The sequence below is a fragment of the Rhineura floridana genome, chromosome 14, assembly GCF_030035675.1.
Source record: "Rhineura floridana isolate rRhiFlo1 chromosome 14, rRhiFlo1.hap2, whole genome shotgun sequence".
Taxonomy (NCBI): domain Eukaryota; kingdom Metazoa; phylum Chordata; class Lepidosauria; order Squamata; family Rhineuridae; genus Rhineura; species Rhineura floridana.
In genome coordinates, this window is record NC_084493.1 from 32865053 (window position 1) to 32880794 (window position 15742).

The 15742-nt window shown below is 41.8% G+C and overlaps 1 protein-coding gene across 3 annotated transcripts in view; it reads right to left on the bottom strand.

The window, feature by feature from the left end:
* Positions 1 to 3055: 3055 nt before the first annotated feature.
* The window catches only part of TARS3 (threonyl-tRNA synthetase 3), a 28265-nt gene continuing 15578 nt past the window's right edge, over positions 3056 to 15742 (bottom strand). For 2 of the 3 annotated variants that reach the window (XM_061595049.1, XM_061595051.1), the window contains 11 exons: positions 14251 to 14349; positions 13046 to 13212; positions 11370 to 11532; positions 11051 to 11188; positions 10430 to 10507; positions 10223 to 10323; positions 9633 to 9764; positions 7827 to 7931; positions 6702 to 6774; positions 5431 to 5545; positions 3056 to 4600 (listed from right to left, as the gene is read on the bottom strand). In XM_061595049.1, coding sequence (XP_061451033.1) covers positions 4452 to 4600; positions 5431 to 5545; positions 6702 to 6774; positions 7827 to 7931; positions 9633 to 9764; positions 10223 to 10323; positions 10430 to 10507; positions 11051 to 11188; positions 11370 to 11532; positions 13046 to 13212; positions 14251 to 14349 — 1320 coding nt within the window. In that variant the 3' untranslated portion in view covers positions 3056 to 4451. The remainder of the gene's footprint in view (positions 4601 to 5430; positions 5546 to 6701; positions 6775 to 7826; positions 7932 to 9632; positions 9765 to 10222; positions 10324 to 10429; positions 10508 to 11050; positions 11189 to 11369; positions 11533 to 13045; positions 13213 to 14250; positions 14350 to 15742) is intronic. The other variant, XM_061595050.1, reaches the window with a different exon arrangement.

Here is a 15742-nt window from a genome sequence, read left to right on the forward strand (position 1 = left end):
GCACCATAGATTTATACAACGGCATTATGATATCGGCTGTTTTATTTTCAATACCTTTCCTAATTATCGCTAGCATGGAATTTGCCTTTTTCACAGCTGCCGCACACTGGGTTGACATTTTCATCGTGCTGTCCACTACAATCCCGAGGTCTCTCTCCTGGTCGGTCACCGCCATTTCAGACCCCATGAGCGTATATGTGAAATTAAGATTTTTTGCTCCAATATGCATAATTTTACACTTGTTTATATTGAATTGCATTTGCCATTTTTCCACCCATTCACTCAGTTTGGAGAGATCTTTTTGGAGCTCTTCACAATCCCTTTTTGTTTTAACAACCCTGAACAATTTAGTGTCGTCAGCAAACTTGGCCACTTCACTGCTCACTCCTAATTCTAGGTCATTAATGAACAAGTTGAAAAGTACAGGTCCCAATACCGATCCTTGAGGGACTCCACTTTCTACAGCCCTCCATTGGGAGAACTGTCCATTTATTCCTACTCTCTGCTTTCTGCTTCTTAACCAATTCCTTATCCACAGGAGGACCTCTCCTCTTATTCCATGACTGCTAAGCTTCCTCAGAAGTCTTTGGTGAGGTACCTTGTCAAACGCTTTTTGAAAGTCTAAGTACACTATGTCCACTGGATCACCTCTATCTATATGCTTGTTGACACTCTCAAAGAATTCTAATAGGTTACTGAGACAGGACTTTCCCTTGCAGAAGCCATGCTGGCTCTGCTTCAGCAAGGCTTGTTCTTCTATGTGCTTAGTTAATCTAGCTTTAATAATACTTTCTACCAGTTTTCCAGGGACAGAAGTTAAGCTAACTGGCCTGTAATTTCCAGGATCCCCTCTGGATCCCTTTTTGAAGATTGGTGTTACATTTGCCACTTTCCAGTCCTCAGGCACGGAGGAGGACCCGAGGGACAAGTTACATATTTTAGTTAGCAGATCAGCAATTTCACATTTGAGTTCTTTGAGAACTCTCGGGTGGATGCCATCCGGGCCCGGTGATTTGTCAGTTTTTATATTGTCCATTAAGCCTAGAACTTCCTCTCTCGTTACCACTATTTGTCTCAGTTCCTCAGAATCCCTTCCTGCAAATGTTTGTTCAGGTTCAGGGATCTGCCCTATATCTTCCACTGTGAAGACAGATGCAAAGAATTCATTTAGCTTCTCTGCAATCTCCTTATCGTTCTTTAGTACACCTTTGACTCCCTTATCATCCAAGGGTCCAATCGCCTCCCTAGATGGTCTCCTGCTTTGAATGTATTTATAGAATTTTTTGTTGTTGGTTTTTATGTTCTTAGCAATGTGCTCCTCAAATTCTTTTTTAGCATCCCTTATTGTCTTCTTGCATTTCTTTTGCCAGAGTTTGAACAGATATGAACAAACACACACAATTGTTATTTTGTTATTGTTGTTGTGTGCCTTCAAGTCGATTACGACTTATGGCAACCCAATGAATCCCTCCAAGACCATCTGTCATGAACCACCCTGTTCAGATCTTGTAAGCTCAGGACTGTGGCTTCCTTTATGGAATCAATCCAGCTCGTTTTGCCTTCCTCTTTTTCTACTCCCTTCTGTTTTTCCCAGCATTATCTTTACTAGTGAATCATGTCTTCTCATGATGTGTCCAAAGTAGGATAACCTCAGTTTCATCATTTTAGCTTCTAGTGATATTTCTAGTTTAATTTATTCTAACACCCAATTATTTGTCTATTTCGTGGTGCATGGTATGCGCAAAGCTCTCCTCCAACACATTTCAAATGAGTTTTTTCTCTTATCTGCTTTTTTCACTGTCCAGCTTTCACATCCATACATAGAGATCATGGTCTGAATGATCCTGATTTTAGTGTTCAGTGATACATCTTTGCATTTGAGGACCTTTTCTAGTTCTCTCACAGCTGCCCTCCTCAGTCCTAGTCTTCTGATTTCTTGACTATTGTCTCCATTTTGGTTAATGACTGTGCCAAGATATTTAGTACATTTATATCCCCCCTTTCCACTTAGGTGGCACACACCTTCCCACCCACTGCTATTCTGTTTATACCGCAAGAACCCTTTGAGACGGGACTAACAGAAAGCCCACATGCTAGATGGAAGGCAATAGAGTAGATGTGGGCAACTTTTGGTCAGCCATGTTGCTCAACTACAACTCCTGGATATAAACTGGATATAAATGCATGCTTATGAGGGTAACACTTTGTCCTGGCCTCCAATAACTTTACTCCCTCCTCTGCTTTTCCCTCCTTCCATTGTGTGCATTGTCCTTCTTGAGAGGGGGGAGATTGTCTAGGGAAAAAAGGCATTATGATATAGTGAATAGATAGGACCCAAGTAATTCAGAGGACTACTGTCTCCAACGGTAGCAATCCAATTTAGCAATCATAACTAGCATTGGTTGATAAGACTCCTCTTCCTCCTCTACTGCTTTATCTGCTCTCCTTTTAAAGCCATCTAAATTGCTGGCTACCACCACATCTTCAAGTGGCAGCAAATCACAGAACTGAATTTGTGTGGGAAGCGGTTACTTTTGTCTGTTCTAACTTCGTCCACTAATTTCAGTGGCTAACCCTACTAAGGAGTTCAAGAAGTAGGAGAAAAATGCTCCCCCTAACCACTTTTTTCCATACCATGGGTAATAGTATAAACCTGTCAATTGGCTTTTGCACCCCAGCCATTAAAATTAATTTAAGGCCAACCCTGGTGGTTTGAGTCAACCATAAAGAAACTTATACTTCAGTAATCCACACAGAATACATTAAAAAAGAAGAAGCAAGCAAGCATGTTCATTTTTCAGAAGACAGTGTAGCAATTAGAAGTATCTTGATATTAATATAAATTAAGCATGAGGTGCTGCAGTCTTGATACAGTAATGTAAATGGCTTTCCTCTTGTCCTTATTCAAGGCACTGGCAGTAGTAAATCAGCAGTGAAGCTTTTTCTATGCAACTTTTTCAAAAAAGGAAGTATACTTTTAGGTAAAATAGGAATATCTTAGCTTGACTGTGTTATTTCAAAGAAGAAAATGACTTTGACAATACCAAACTGAGTACTGAAATTTTATTCAACAAAAAAAGAGGGAAAAATAGACAAATTACATTGCACCATAACTTAAAAGCTTCTAACTTGAAGCTTGTATGTGGACTTATTGGTGACTCTAAAGTGGGAGAACAACTCTAAGTAATTTGTCAGTTTTTTTAAAATAAGAACATAAGACACAATCCACCAGGATGTTCTTCCATGCACACTCCACTCAAATGAATGTTTTCAGTGAGGCTCATGCAGGACAATTTCTTTATGGATCATGCCCCCAAAGTGGCAACACTAAATATGGGTATTTCCTTACTGTGCTGCACAGAACTGTAACACAACCATTCATGTAAGCCAGTACTCGGGGCAATGTAGAGTTTGATACTAATGAAGGAGCTAGTCACTTTCTACACTTCAGTCATTTTTGACCTTGGTGCCAAGACATTTAAACATAAAGGCATATCCTGACATACCGCTGAGAGGATTCAGTAGGAACAGGTTGCCTACAAATAAGATGGCTCAAAATACTTTGCAAACATGCATACACATTCTGCATTTTGAGGTTATTTTGCTCTCCTCAGCAATCAGTAGCTGCAATAGAGCTTCTGTACTAACTTCCTATGGTCTTACGTTCTATATGAAAAAGATTTTTTTAATTACACAAGTGCCTTTTTAATGTAATTTAATGTGACTTTTTTAAAAATAAGATGCATGCAATTGCCATGGGATCTAACAGTGTTTCTACTTTTTCACAGTATCGCACAGGAACTTCAAAGGCTAACAAATTTATTATGGCTTAAGTCATGGACTACAGTCTGCTTCAGGTGCATGCAGTATTATCCTGAGTTACAGGTGTTAAAGTTATGCCATAATAAAATTGCTAGGGTTATATCCAACTAAGTTATACTCAGAGTAGACCTACTGAAATGAATGGGCCTAATTAGTCATGTCCATTAATTTCAATGGACTTACTTTGACAGGCGTGGGGAACCTTTTGCTCCAGATGTTGCTGAACTACAGCTCTCATCATCCCTGGTCATTGGCTATGCTTACTGGGGCAGATGAGAGTTGTAGTTCAGCAACACCTTGGTTCTCCATCCCTGTACTATCAGCAGGCCTAACACTGAATACCACCCTAAGTCTTTAGGTATCACAAGACTATATTGTCTTTGCTGCAACAGACTAACACAGGTACCCATCTGGAAATTTTCAAAAGAACCTGCATCAGCTACACATTTAGTCTCCTGAATGTCATGAAGTAATGTGAGCATCAGGCTACTGCCCTAATGGAAGGCTGCAATCCAAAGTGTAGGTGCCAGGAAGTAAGGCCCAACAAGCTCAGCAGTACTAATTTGCAGGTGAACACGTGTAGGATAGAACTGATATTCCTCTTTTAATACACTCTTCATCAGCAAGGACTAGAATTCTTCTTCTGCATGTAAAGTATGTGATGCTTTTAACTTCTTTAGTTTTTCAATGGCAGAAGTGACCAAAACTTCTCCATGGACCTTGTTGTCTCTCCTTCGCACATTCACAGCATTATTGGCTTTCTCCTTTTCTCCAACCACTGCAAGACACAATGCAGAGCAATGTTACTTGGGACACCACCATTATACCTTCTACTGCTGCAATCCTACAGATGCTTACTTGGGAGGAAGTCTTACTGAATTCTGTGTGCTGCCTTCTACTATGATGATGCTACGTTCTCCCTTTTCTACTCTTTTCCATCAACACTTCCATATATCCCAAGGCCTTGTCTGCTGACATTTTGTTACACTGTCAAACAGTTGGAACATTACAAACATTCCGTTCCACTTCTATACTGTATAGTAGCTCAGCAAATGGCTAGTGAGTACTTATATTGAATCCAAAGAAATTACAGTCAACAGCTACGACGTTTCAAAGATGGGCCAAAACTTACTTCAGAGATGAATTTGAAAAGCCACTGTTTTCCTACATATCTACATGTTTCTGTGCTTTAATTAGTATCTTTATGACCAAAAAAGGAAGCCTCGGTTCACAAGGAAACATACAGATGCAAGAAGCATTTGCTGGTGCTATTTCTCCCTAGGCTATGTATTTTGCTCCTATATATCTATTTGGAAGTACGCTTTAAAAACAAACTATTAAGTAGCATAAGGAAGGCAAAAGAGGGCTAATTAGCCCTTGAACATATCATGATGCAAGACACATCCAGTCACTGAAATTAGTATTTGCCTTTCCTTTTTTAAGAAGTCCACTGGGGCAAGCTATCCTGAAGCTGCCAATAAAAGGGTAAAATAATGAGGTCTCTTCTCTCTACCACTAAGATACCATTCTTTAGTGGTGCTAGGCATCTTGGATTTTACATACGAGTAAGATGGGAGACAAATGAGATGAACAGAAAGTCACAGGTACCAAAAATAAAATTATACTGAGCCAGTTGTGCGTTTCTTATCTTCTTGTTCAATGTGCAGCTCTGATCTAGATCAACATCAGCCATGAATCCAGCTGTAAAAAAGTCACTGCAAACCTTAAAAAAGGCAATGTTAAAATGGATTAATGTCATGACCTGATAATACCATTTCTGTGCCAAATTATATAGACATTTTCAAGACTCTCGTGCTCATGGAACCCTTCCCATGGCTGATTGTGTACTATGAACCTGCTGCATGTCTATCACAAAACCCCACGTGTGTGATATTCTGGGATGTGTTCCAAATGGGACTCTCCACCCAGGACACCACCAGTGAAGTATATGTTGGGCCACATAATTTCCCTAGGTCCAGAGTGCATGTGAGAAGCCTCCCTGTTCATGAAGCTCTCTTAAGAGTAAAGTAGCTGTCCTTCTGTGAAGCTTGGCCACCATTATCATCATCTCAGTGCAGAAGAATCATCAGCTCCCAAATAATCCTAGTTCCTTGGAACAGTTTCAAAACAGCTGTTGTACAGTATTAAAGCATACACTTAGATCTAAGAAATGTTACTTATAGGCTGGTCCTACAGAGACCTAGGAAGCAGCCTTATACTGACACACACCATTGGTCCATTTAGGTCAGCATGGCCTGCAAAGATTGGCAGCAGATTTCCAGACAAGTCTTTCCCAGCCCTACACAGAGATGTTGCAGTTTGAACCTGGGGCCGTCTGTGTGCAAAGCATGTGCTCTCCCACTGAGCCATGACCCGTGTTTACTTAGAAGGAAGTCCCACTGAGTTCACGGCACTTCTTCCTGCAGAAGCATGCTGAAGACTGCACCCATGCAACCTATATTCTTGAAGTTCTAAACATCAGAATAGGGAACAAATAGTTCCTTTTTCTTTATATAATATACTTCTAACTTCTCTTTAAAAGAATCATTTACGTAAAGATAACAAAATGTAATTGCACAATGGTACCAGCAGATGAAGAGGCTACTAACATTATTGCCTGGAGAAGGGACAGACAGATATAAATACTAGCACTTAAAGGATTCCCAAGCCAAACTCAAATGTTATTAAAATTTGGCAGTGTGAACACTCTTGCAGATCCCTCTATAACATTCAAATCAACTTTAAAAAAGAGGAAACAACCCTGCTGAAAATTATGGTAATTTATTATTACACTTGAATCTAACCAAAAAGGTTTAGTGGTCACGCAGCTGGAATTATTTTTCACCACTCTTCTTTTCTGTTGATACTTCTGCTCTTACCTGTTGAGCATATTCTTCACAGGTATGGCCAACAGGAACCACCATGACCTGCCGAGGAGAGAGCCAAAAGGGCCTGGCCAAAATAAGAACCTTGGTGAATATGCAGCTATTGTAAGCTTTTCCTTCCCACCAAACATCAAAAAATATTTAACTGGCAGTTGCTCACAGTGCTTATAAGTCACACATGCACATACTGTTTGCATTATGGAAATGTTAGTTTATATTGTGTTGCGTGTTCATGTTCTTAGATTCAGTGTACACAAAGTGCAGGCCACAGGTAAAGAATTACTTGTGCAAGTATTCTATGTGCCCCCAACCATCTTTTAAAGATTTGCTTGCCTCATTATTTGTTTATTTATTTGATTTATATCCCGCTCTTCCTCCCAGTAGGAGCCAGCCCACACTTTTGTGCCAGGTCACACTTTTTGTAGCATTCAGTTGCCAGAAATCACTGTCCTGACAGTTGCTAGCAATCAGCATCCTGAAAGAGCATGCTGCTGGAGCGCTAACAGTGAACGCAATAAAACGGGTGCAGATAACCTTTGCCTCTCCAGACGCTGGTGAACTAAACCCCTATCAGTCCCAGCAAGCATGGTCATTAGCTTGGGATAATGGGAGCTGTGGTTCAGCAACATGTGAAGGGCCAAAGGTTCCAACCATTTAACTGGGGGGAGGGGGTTAAGAAAACAGAATATTTACACAAAATGGGGGGGAAGCGCTTTATTGATGGCCCATGTCACATGAGCATTGGGCCTTCTAGCTTTTACATTGTGAATGGCTGAAATGGTTTACAGAAGCTTCTGTTCTATTATCCAGTATGATAGATTTCACCAACCTGGTGCCTTCAGATGTTTTAGAGAACAACTCCCACAACCCAAGTCAGCATGGCCATGCTGTCTGGGTCTGATGGGAATGGTAGTAAAAAAGAACAAAAAAACACAGAATTGTAATCCAAAACATCTGGAAGGCATCACACTGGCTGGGGCTGCACTATAACATGATGGAATTGTTCTAAAAGCTGTATCTCTGTGGAAATTAAACTTGGTTTGTGTTCAAGATCAGAGGCAGGTTTCTAATCTCTGCAACTTTCAAAATTATTTCCAGTTATACACATCTGGTACACACCATTTTCCACTATAGTTTTCTGCCAGAATGGCAATCATTCGCTCCACCGAGCCCAAAATAGCTCTATGGATGATCACTGGTTTTTTCTTGTCATCTCCATCTTTCCTGTGAAAGAAAGTTAAAAGGCAGAACATTTTCTACACTTCTATTGGTTTCTTGATTTGAAAACACACACACACACACCCATTTTTTTTTTACTGGAATTAATTCTAGCACCTTAAAAGGCACCACTTCTCATTACACAGAAGATAAGGCTACCAATGGCTACTAGCCATGATGGCTGTGCTCTGCCACCACAGTCAGAGGCAATCTGCTTCTGAAAACCAGTTGCTGGAAGCCACAGGAGGGGAGAGTGCTCTTGTATTCAGGTCCTGCTTGTGGGCTTCCTGTGGGCATCTGTTTGGCCACTGCGAGGACAGGATGCTGGACTAGATGAGCCACTGCCCTGATCCAGCTGGCTCTTCTTACGTTCTGTGCTACTTCTCACAATGAAGGAGTTAAGAGGAGTGCCATTTCAACAGGTTCTGTTCCATTTACAGAACACACAACAGACTTTCCATCATCAATCTGTTCTTTTGCACGTGGCTATTGGAAGAGGCTTCCCTCTGATTGTCTCTGCATTCATTCAGTCAATTCAAAACACCCCACCAACCCACCTAGTGCTATGTATCATTGGCCCCTTTCCTAGTGATCTTTTGACAAACTGTGAAAATATTTTCACTTTTCCTAGTCATTTGGTTGACTTATTTATTGTTCCTCCTGCTATAAGTATATTTTGCTGCTGGCCTAGAAACAACTTTTTTAGTTCTCCATTTAGTGTGCCTTACATATTTTATTTTTTTAAAACTACTGTATGCTACCAGAAGACAGGGTACAAAACTAAATATGCTATTTGCTGTGCCCAGGCCTGTGTGAGCATATATAGATTTGCTACTAATAATTCCTTTTATTAGTAGTAGTAATAGTACTAGCATTTAGTAGTCGTAACAACAGTAGCTGCAAGTGCGACTTGCAACAAAGCATTGCAGTCTGAAGAGTTCCAGATCAGGGTTCCAGCCATACCATTTTCCAAGACATTCCATTCCATCTACACACACCTATCCCTCTAACCCCCATTTTAACTGTCAGGGCCCTCTGAGCACATTCAGTCTTCAATGCGATGTTTTGGGGCCCCTCAGCCCCCTCTTTGGGTCATATCAGAGTAGAACCTCTTCGGTGTTAGGTTATGAGTGTCTATTAATTTCAATGGATCTACTCTGAGTAGAACTAACACTGAACACAGCCCTTTGGGCTTTCTCCCTCCCCACCTTTTGTATTTTTGTAAACCTTGGGGCTCTACTAAGCCTGCAGATACCTCCTCTGTTGTATATGGATGGCTCAATTTTGGCTGCATAAGGATTGGCACTTGGAAAATTTAATTTGCTGTAAGTACAATTCCTTTAGCACAGGGGTGGGGAACCTCCGGCCCATGGGCCAAACGTAGCCCACCAGGCTTCCTCAATTGCCCCAATGTGAGGGGAGGCCAATCCAGCTTGATTTGAGTGCACAAGTGACTTCCCTGTTCAGTGTGGTCCTGCCCATCTGTCAAATTTGGCCTGCAAGGCAGATCCTTGTAAGGATCTAGCCCATGGAGCCAAAAAGATCCCTTGCCCCTGGCTTTAGGGTTTTCACAGTTTTTCATATACACTGTTGTGTTGTAATCCTTACAAGGATTCTCTAAAAGAAGTCAGCATTATTATCTCCCCATTGCAGATGTGGGGGGAGCTGCTGAGGCTGAGACTGTGGCTCCACTAAAGCCAGACTTACCATAGCTCTAGTCTTAGTCCCACGCCACACCAATGCCTTAAACATGTAAACACATTTCTTTGTACCCCCAGATCCATTTGCATCTTCCTCTGATCCCTCTGTCCTCCTGATCTTCCTTGCTCGTTTGGGGGCCTACATATGATGAGGGGAGAGAGACTCTGTTGCCATCAAGGGAGGCTGTTTCCATCTGCCTTGCCCCACCCTCCAGCCTTCAAAAGGGAGCTGCCTCAAGAGAAGGACTATGAGGGGAGAGAGACTCTGTTGCCATCAGGGGAGGCTGCTTCCACCTGCCTTGCCCCACCCTCCAGCCTTCAAAAGGGAGCTTCTTTAGGAGGACTTTCTGATCTTTGGGTTGGGCTGTGTGGGTTGGGGGATAGCTTCTACTTTGTTGTTTAGTTTTATTGCTTCTTTTTTGATGTTTATATACTTTTATGTCTGATGTTTATATGCCTTTATTTTGTACGTCGCTCAGAGTGGCTGGGTTTCCAGCCAGATGAGCGACTAATAAATCGAATAAAATAAATAAATAAATAAATAAATTATTTAAGCAGATCAGCTCAAATTCTAAATTACTCTTTTTGCAAACTTACCCCACATAAGTAAGATTAAATCTGATAGGTAGCTGGAAATCAAGCTGAATTGTAGCACACTGATGGTATCGACCAATAGCATCTCTGATTTTAATATCAATCTGCAAAGGGCAACAATGGCACAATTATACCACAGCTTTTGTCATTTATCTTCCACCTACAAGCGTCAACAAGAACATCAGTACGAAAGCAGAAACGTTTACTAACCTTGGGACCATAAAATGCTCCATCTCCTGGATTTAGCTTCCAGGGCTCCCCAAAGTCATCTAGACTGTTTTGGAGTTGCTAAGGACAAATTACAAGAACAAAGTTTAAATGCCAGCGATGTAACCTCTGTCCCTACGATGGATGCTTATTATTATTATTATTATTATTATTATTATTATTATTTATCTGATTTCTTACTGGTCCTCCACCATAAGGTAGCTGGGTGGGTTGCAGCAATTTAAAAATACAGTATTGAAAACAGTTTAAAACTAATTACAGTCACAAGGACAGGGTGGGCCCTAAAAATATGCATCTCAGATATCAAAGGGCAGGGTAAAGAGGTGACTCTTCAACATTTGATGGAAACTACATAATGAAAGTGTCTGGTGCACCTCTGTGGGGAGGGAATTCCATAACTTAGGGGTTGCCACGCAGAATGCCCTGTATTGCCCCTGCTCAATAAATAAATCTGAGCGTGGTGGAACTTCCCAGAGGGCCTTCTCTGTTGAGCATAATACCTGAAAAGGTGTATAGGGTAGGAGGCAGTCTTTCAGATATTTAGGGCCTAAGACATTACACCCCTTTTTTAGAATGGCAGCATTAAATCTCCTCCTATATTACCCTCTCTGCCTGGTCCCAGATCTCCTTTTCCCCTAGAAAGTTGTCGGGTCTGGTGGAAAGATGTAGTTGGAAGGTAAAACCAAAGACAGCATATACAGACTGCAAGAAGTTCAAACAGCCTTTCATCTCTTTTTCGATCTGAAATTTAAAACAGAAATAAATCTATTGTGGAAATCTCAATATTAAAGGAAGCGCTTTCAGAATAGCTGCTATCTACTGAGCACTCATATCACACACTAGCTAACTTAACATGAACTCCTTTATTAGGAAAAAATGAAGACATCCCTCTGTTGCAGCAATCCGGCCATAAATGCGCTACCTGCTCCATGGTGCAAAAGATATGGGCATCATCCTGTTGGAAGCGCCGAACTCGAGTCAAACCACTTAGGGTCCCTGAAAGCTCATTGCGGTGAAGAACTCCAAAGTCAGCAAGTCTCAAAGGCATCTCCCTCCAGGACCGGGGACGGTGGGCAAACATCAAGCTAGGAGACACAAAGCAGCTTAACAGAACCAAGCGCGTTTACTTGACCTGTTTATTTACTGTATGTACAACATTTATGTCCCGCCCCTCCTCCAGATGAGTTTTCCTTTATCTTCGCAACAATTTTGTGAGATACATTAAGAGATGGCAGCTGGCTCAGGGTCACTCAGTGGGCTTCACAACATAAGGCCAAACTACAAAGGATACGGAGATCTGCAATTGGTTCTCCTAACATTTTTATTTTTACTTTTTGACTACATTTGTTAAATCATACAATCCATGGTAGGACATTTTCTTTTTACTTTAAAGCAGGTACAAAAAGCTCCAGATTTGATTGGCCCAGTGGTACAGGGAGAGGTTTGGGTATTGTATTTTTCTGAAAAAAACAATTCTACTATTCCATTTCCCCAATAGAAATTTCCTTGCCTCCCAATCCCAAGTTGGTATTAGACCTGTATGTATGTATGTTTTCTCCACTGCAGAGTAATACAGGGGCGGGGGGGGGGGGAGAGAGAGATGGTGCACAAGTGATGGGTCAACCCCTCCTCTACCAACACTGCTGCTTTGAACAGATACACAGTCCTCTCTGCACCTGCTTTTATGCTTTAACATAAAAGTGAAGACGTTAAGAGATCCAACAGTGCTGCTTTCCCCCACCCAGACACAACAAAACAAAAACAAGGGAGTTGGGTTCATGCTCCAAAGCAAAGCTCTGGTGAGCCTTCAGTTGCCTGCCACCATCCATTACCCAAAGAATGCCTCTGGACCCCAGATGCATTCTCTAAACAATGAAGGTATCACAAAGTTGGAACTTCACCAGCAATATGCTCTGAAGGGCACCCAGACAAAAAAGAGGTCCGGACTGCACGCCCCCAGTAAGCTTATGGGTACAGGGCAGCAGTGCAGAGTGATCTGGGGTAATTGGGCGGGAGAGGGTCAGGTTGCAACCTCAGGGCATTAGGAAAGGGAACAGAGTGACCAAGGAGATGGACGGGGAAAAGCAGGATGGCCCGAGGATCAGGAGAGAGAGGGGAGAGAATGAACACACACGGAAAAGGTTGCTCTGGTAAAACAGATCTTCTTGAACAGGGGCAGGGAAACTTTTCAGTCTAAGGGCAGCATTCCCTCCTGGGCGACTGTCCGGGGAGCACATACCGGTGGTGGGCTTGGCCAGAATAATAAATGTAAATGTTACCTTTGTACATTAGTTTCCGCGCACACCCCTCTACATCCTACATCCAGGGCAGCAAGAGGCTTTATCAGAGTTCAAGGACACAGCCCAGCCAGACAAAATCACTCAAGGAGGAGGCAAGGCGTAGGGGATGCGCTTCAGGGAAGAGTCCCAATGGCCAGAGACTCGGAGGGCCACATTCGCCCCCCAAGTTTGAACCTCCCCCACCCTTGCTTTTGAGTTTGCACGATTTTTCTTTACGAGGCACCTTTATTTAATGAAAACTAAAATACGGTCCCAAATAGTATACAATAATTGAGAATAATTAAAAGAAAAAACCAACCAGTGTCCAGGGCAGTTCATCGGCTTAAGGGCAAACACTTCCTTCTCAGCCTCAAAAGAGAACATGTTTTCGCTGTAGTGCTGCCAGTGACCAGAAGTTTCCCACAGTTTACTGTTGTAGATATTAGGAGACACAACCTCTGTGAAGTTACGCCGGTGATATTCTTCCTGCACCAGTAAACTGAACTAGTAAGTTTCATATGATGTAAGCAAAACATGACCACTCCCAAAAAACAAAATGGCAATTTTTACTCTTTAAAATGCTCATCCTTTTAACCTTAGCTTATGCTAGACTTGCAAATTATTATTATTATTATTATTATTATTATTATTAACAACAAAAACAACAACAAGAAGAATTGTGCTAGCCAAAACCATGACAAATAGACTTCCAAATAAGAATAGCTTTCCTGATCAGATCAAGGGTTATCTAGTCCAGCATGCAGAAAATAGCATGACTGATTTATACTCAGTTAACTAGTATGTATATACTTTACATTCAAAGCAATATACCTCTATGGAATTTATAGTACAGCATTGATGGTGACACACATGTGCACACACTCCTAATTTTGTCCTCACCATAACACTGCAAGGAAAGTTAGGCGGAGAGATGGTGACTGACCCCATATCACCCAGTAAGCTTCCTGGCAGAGTGGAAATGCAAAGCTGGGCCGCTCCAGTCACTGTCCAACATTCTCATTGCTAGAACACAGCACTTGCTTTTCAGTGGCACAAGTGGGACGAGCTACAAAATGTTGCAGTGTGGAGAGGTCCTGTTCAGGGTTCCATCCGATTAGCCATGCCCCTTTCTAGGATACTCCATTCCATTCCCCCTACCCCAGTTTTCCACGCCTCTCCCCCTCCAACAGTCAGTCAGTATTCTGTGGCTTCTGAGGTTGCTCCAGCCTCACTAGGCTGTTCTTCAGACTCCCACTCTTCAGGGTGGTTACCCCCCCCCCCAAATATTATTTGTACTTCTGCAATCTTGGCTGGAATCTCCCTCTTGCAAGTGCGCAATACTGCTTTGGCTAAATAAGGATCCACACTGGAAGAATGAGTTTGTCATTTGTTCATAGGATATTTTAAGGCCATTATAAAAATTAAATAAATAAATAAATAAATAAGCCAACATTGATCTCTCTGCAGGAAAAAAAGGGTTGTATAATAATTTCAAATTAGTACGCGTTTAATATAGTCACTTACTTTGATAAACTCCAAGAGCGTATTATAAAGAAAGGCCCCTCTGGGCAGAAAAAAACAACTTCCTGGACTCAGATCATGGAAGAAGAAGAGTTCTTGTTCCTGTACAAGCATCAGAAGTTAAAAGAAGTCAGGAAAAAAAAATTCTTCTGTGAAGTCATGAAATACAAACCTGGACAGGTCATTCATCTGACCCATTATTTCTCTACAGTGAAACTGAACTGGGATGGGGGCAGATGGCCACTCACTGTTCTCAGCTATGGTCCACTGAGACAAATGTTATAGAATAAAAGTAGCGCAGGAGAACGGTCAAGGCTGCAATCCTAAAAATATGCTTATCCAGGAGCCAGTCCTATTGGACACAGCGGGCCTTTCTTCTGACTAAACACGCACAGATGCAAGAGTTCAAGGTATGAGCTGGAAGTCTCCAAATCAAACCTCAGTTCACTGCCCTTAGGCAAAACACTTTCTGCATCTCTCAGCCCCTCATGGAAAAGGATTCAATTACTTTACAGAATGTCTGATTTATTTTAAAAGCTTTTACATGGCTTTCCTGCAAATTTTACTTGGACTTAAAAAAAAAATCTAAAAAACACAAGTGTAACAGTGTTGTAGATTACTGTGCTAATGGAGATAAAATGCTTTGAGCACTTATGAAATGTATCATATTCATAATAAAAAAATTAAGAAAGTAATTGATTAAAGCAAATATCAGAAAACCCAGTGGCAATGAGTTCCACAGGTTAATTATGTGTTGCAAGTAGTAATTTTTTATTTAGAAGGTTGCTGCCTCTCAGGCTTTGTATTTTGAGTGAGGGAGTATACACTTTAGCAAGCAAAAGGATTTTAAACAATGGCATGGCTATTTTTCACAATGGGTAGCAAAATCTCATCCAGTGCCAGTCAGCTCTTTAGGGGTTATAAGCAAAAAAATGCTGATCACAGCTCTCTCTCTCTCTTTTTTTATTAACCATCATGTCACTAAACTACTTCACACTCAACACAGCACTGCAGTGCTGGACTGATAATGACTACGTTTTTAAATGACAATGGACCTGGAACTGTTCCGGTCCTGAGTTTTAGCCTTGAGTCACACTCTCCCTTTGGAAACATGCCAACAATTCTCTTCTGTACATTTTAACAATTCCAGGGAGGAAACTGTTCATCTGTTGCTGCAAAAACAAGAGGAATTTTGTGGCACCTTAAAAATGATCAGATTTATTGCAGCATAAGCTTGCATGGAGTTCACTTCATCACATGTATGAAGTGTGTTGTGCCCCAGGAGCACCAGAAGTTAGCTCAGGGAGAGGAGTCAGATGAAGACGAGGTCCCTAGGAGCGTTGAAGGAAGGGAGAGCACAGTCAGCCCGCAGACTCCCTCGGCCAGCCTCCCCATTGAGGCAGTCCCTGCTCTGCCTGTGAGACCCCCCACCTGAGCCGTTGGGAAGCGACCCCCGCCTGGCACTTCAAACGCTTCCCAGCCAACCAGCTTCCTT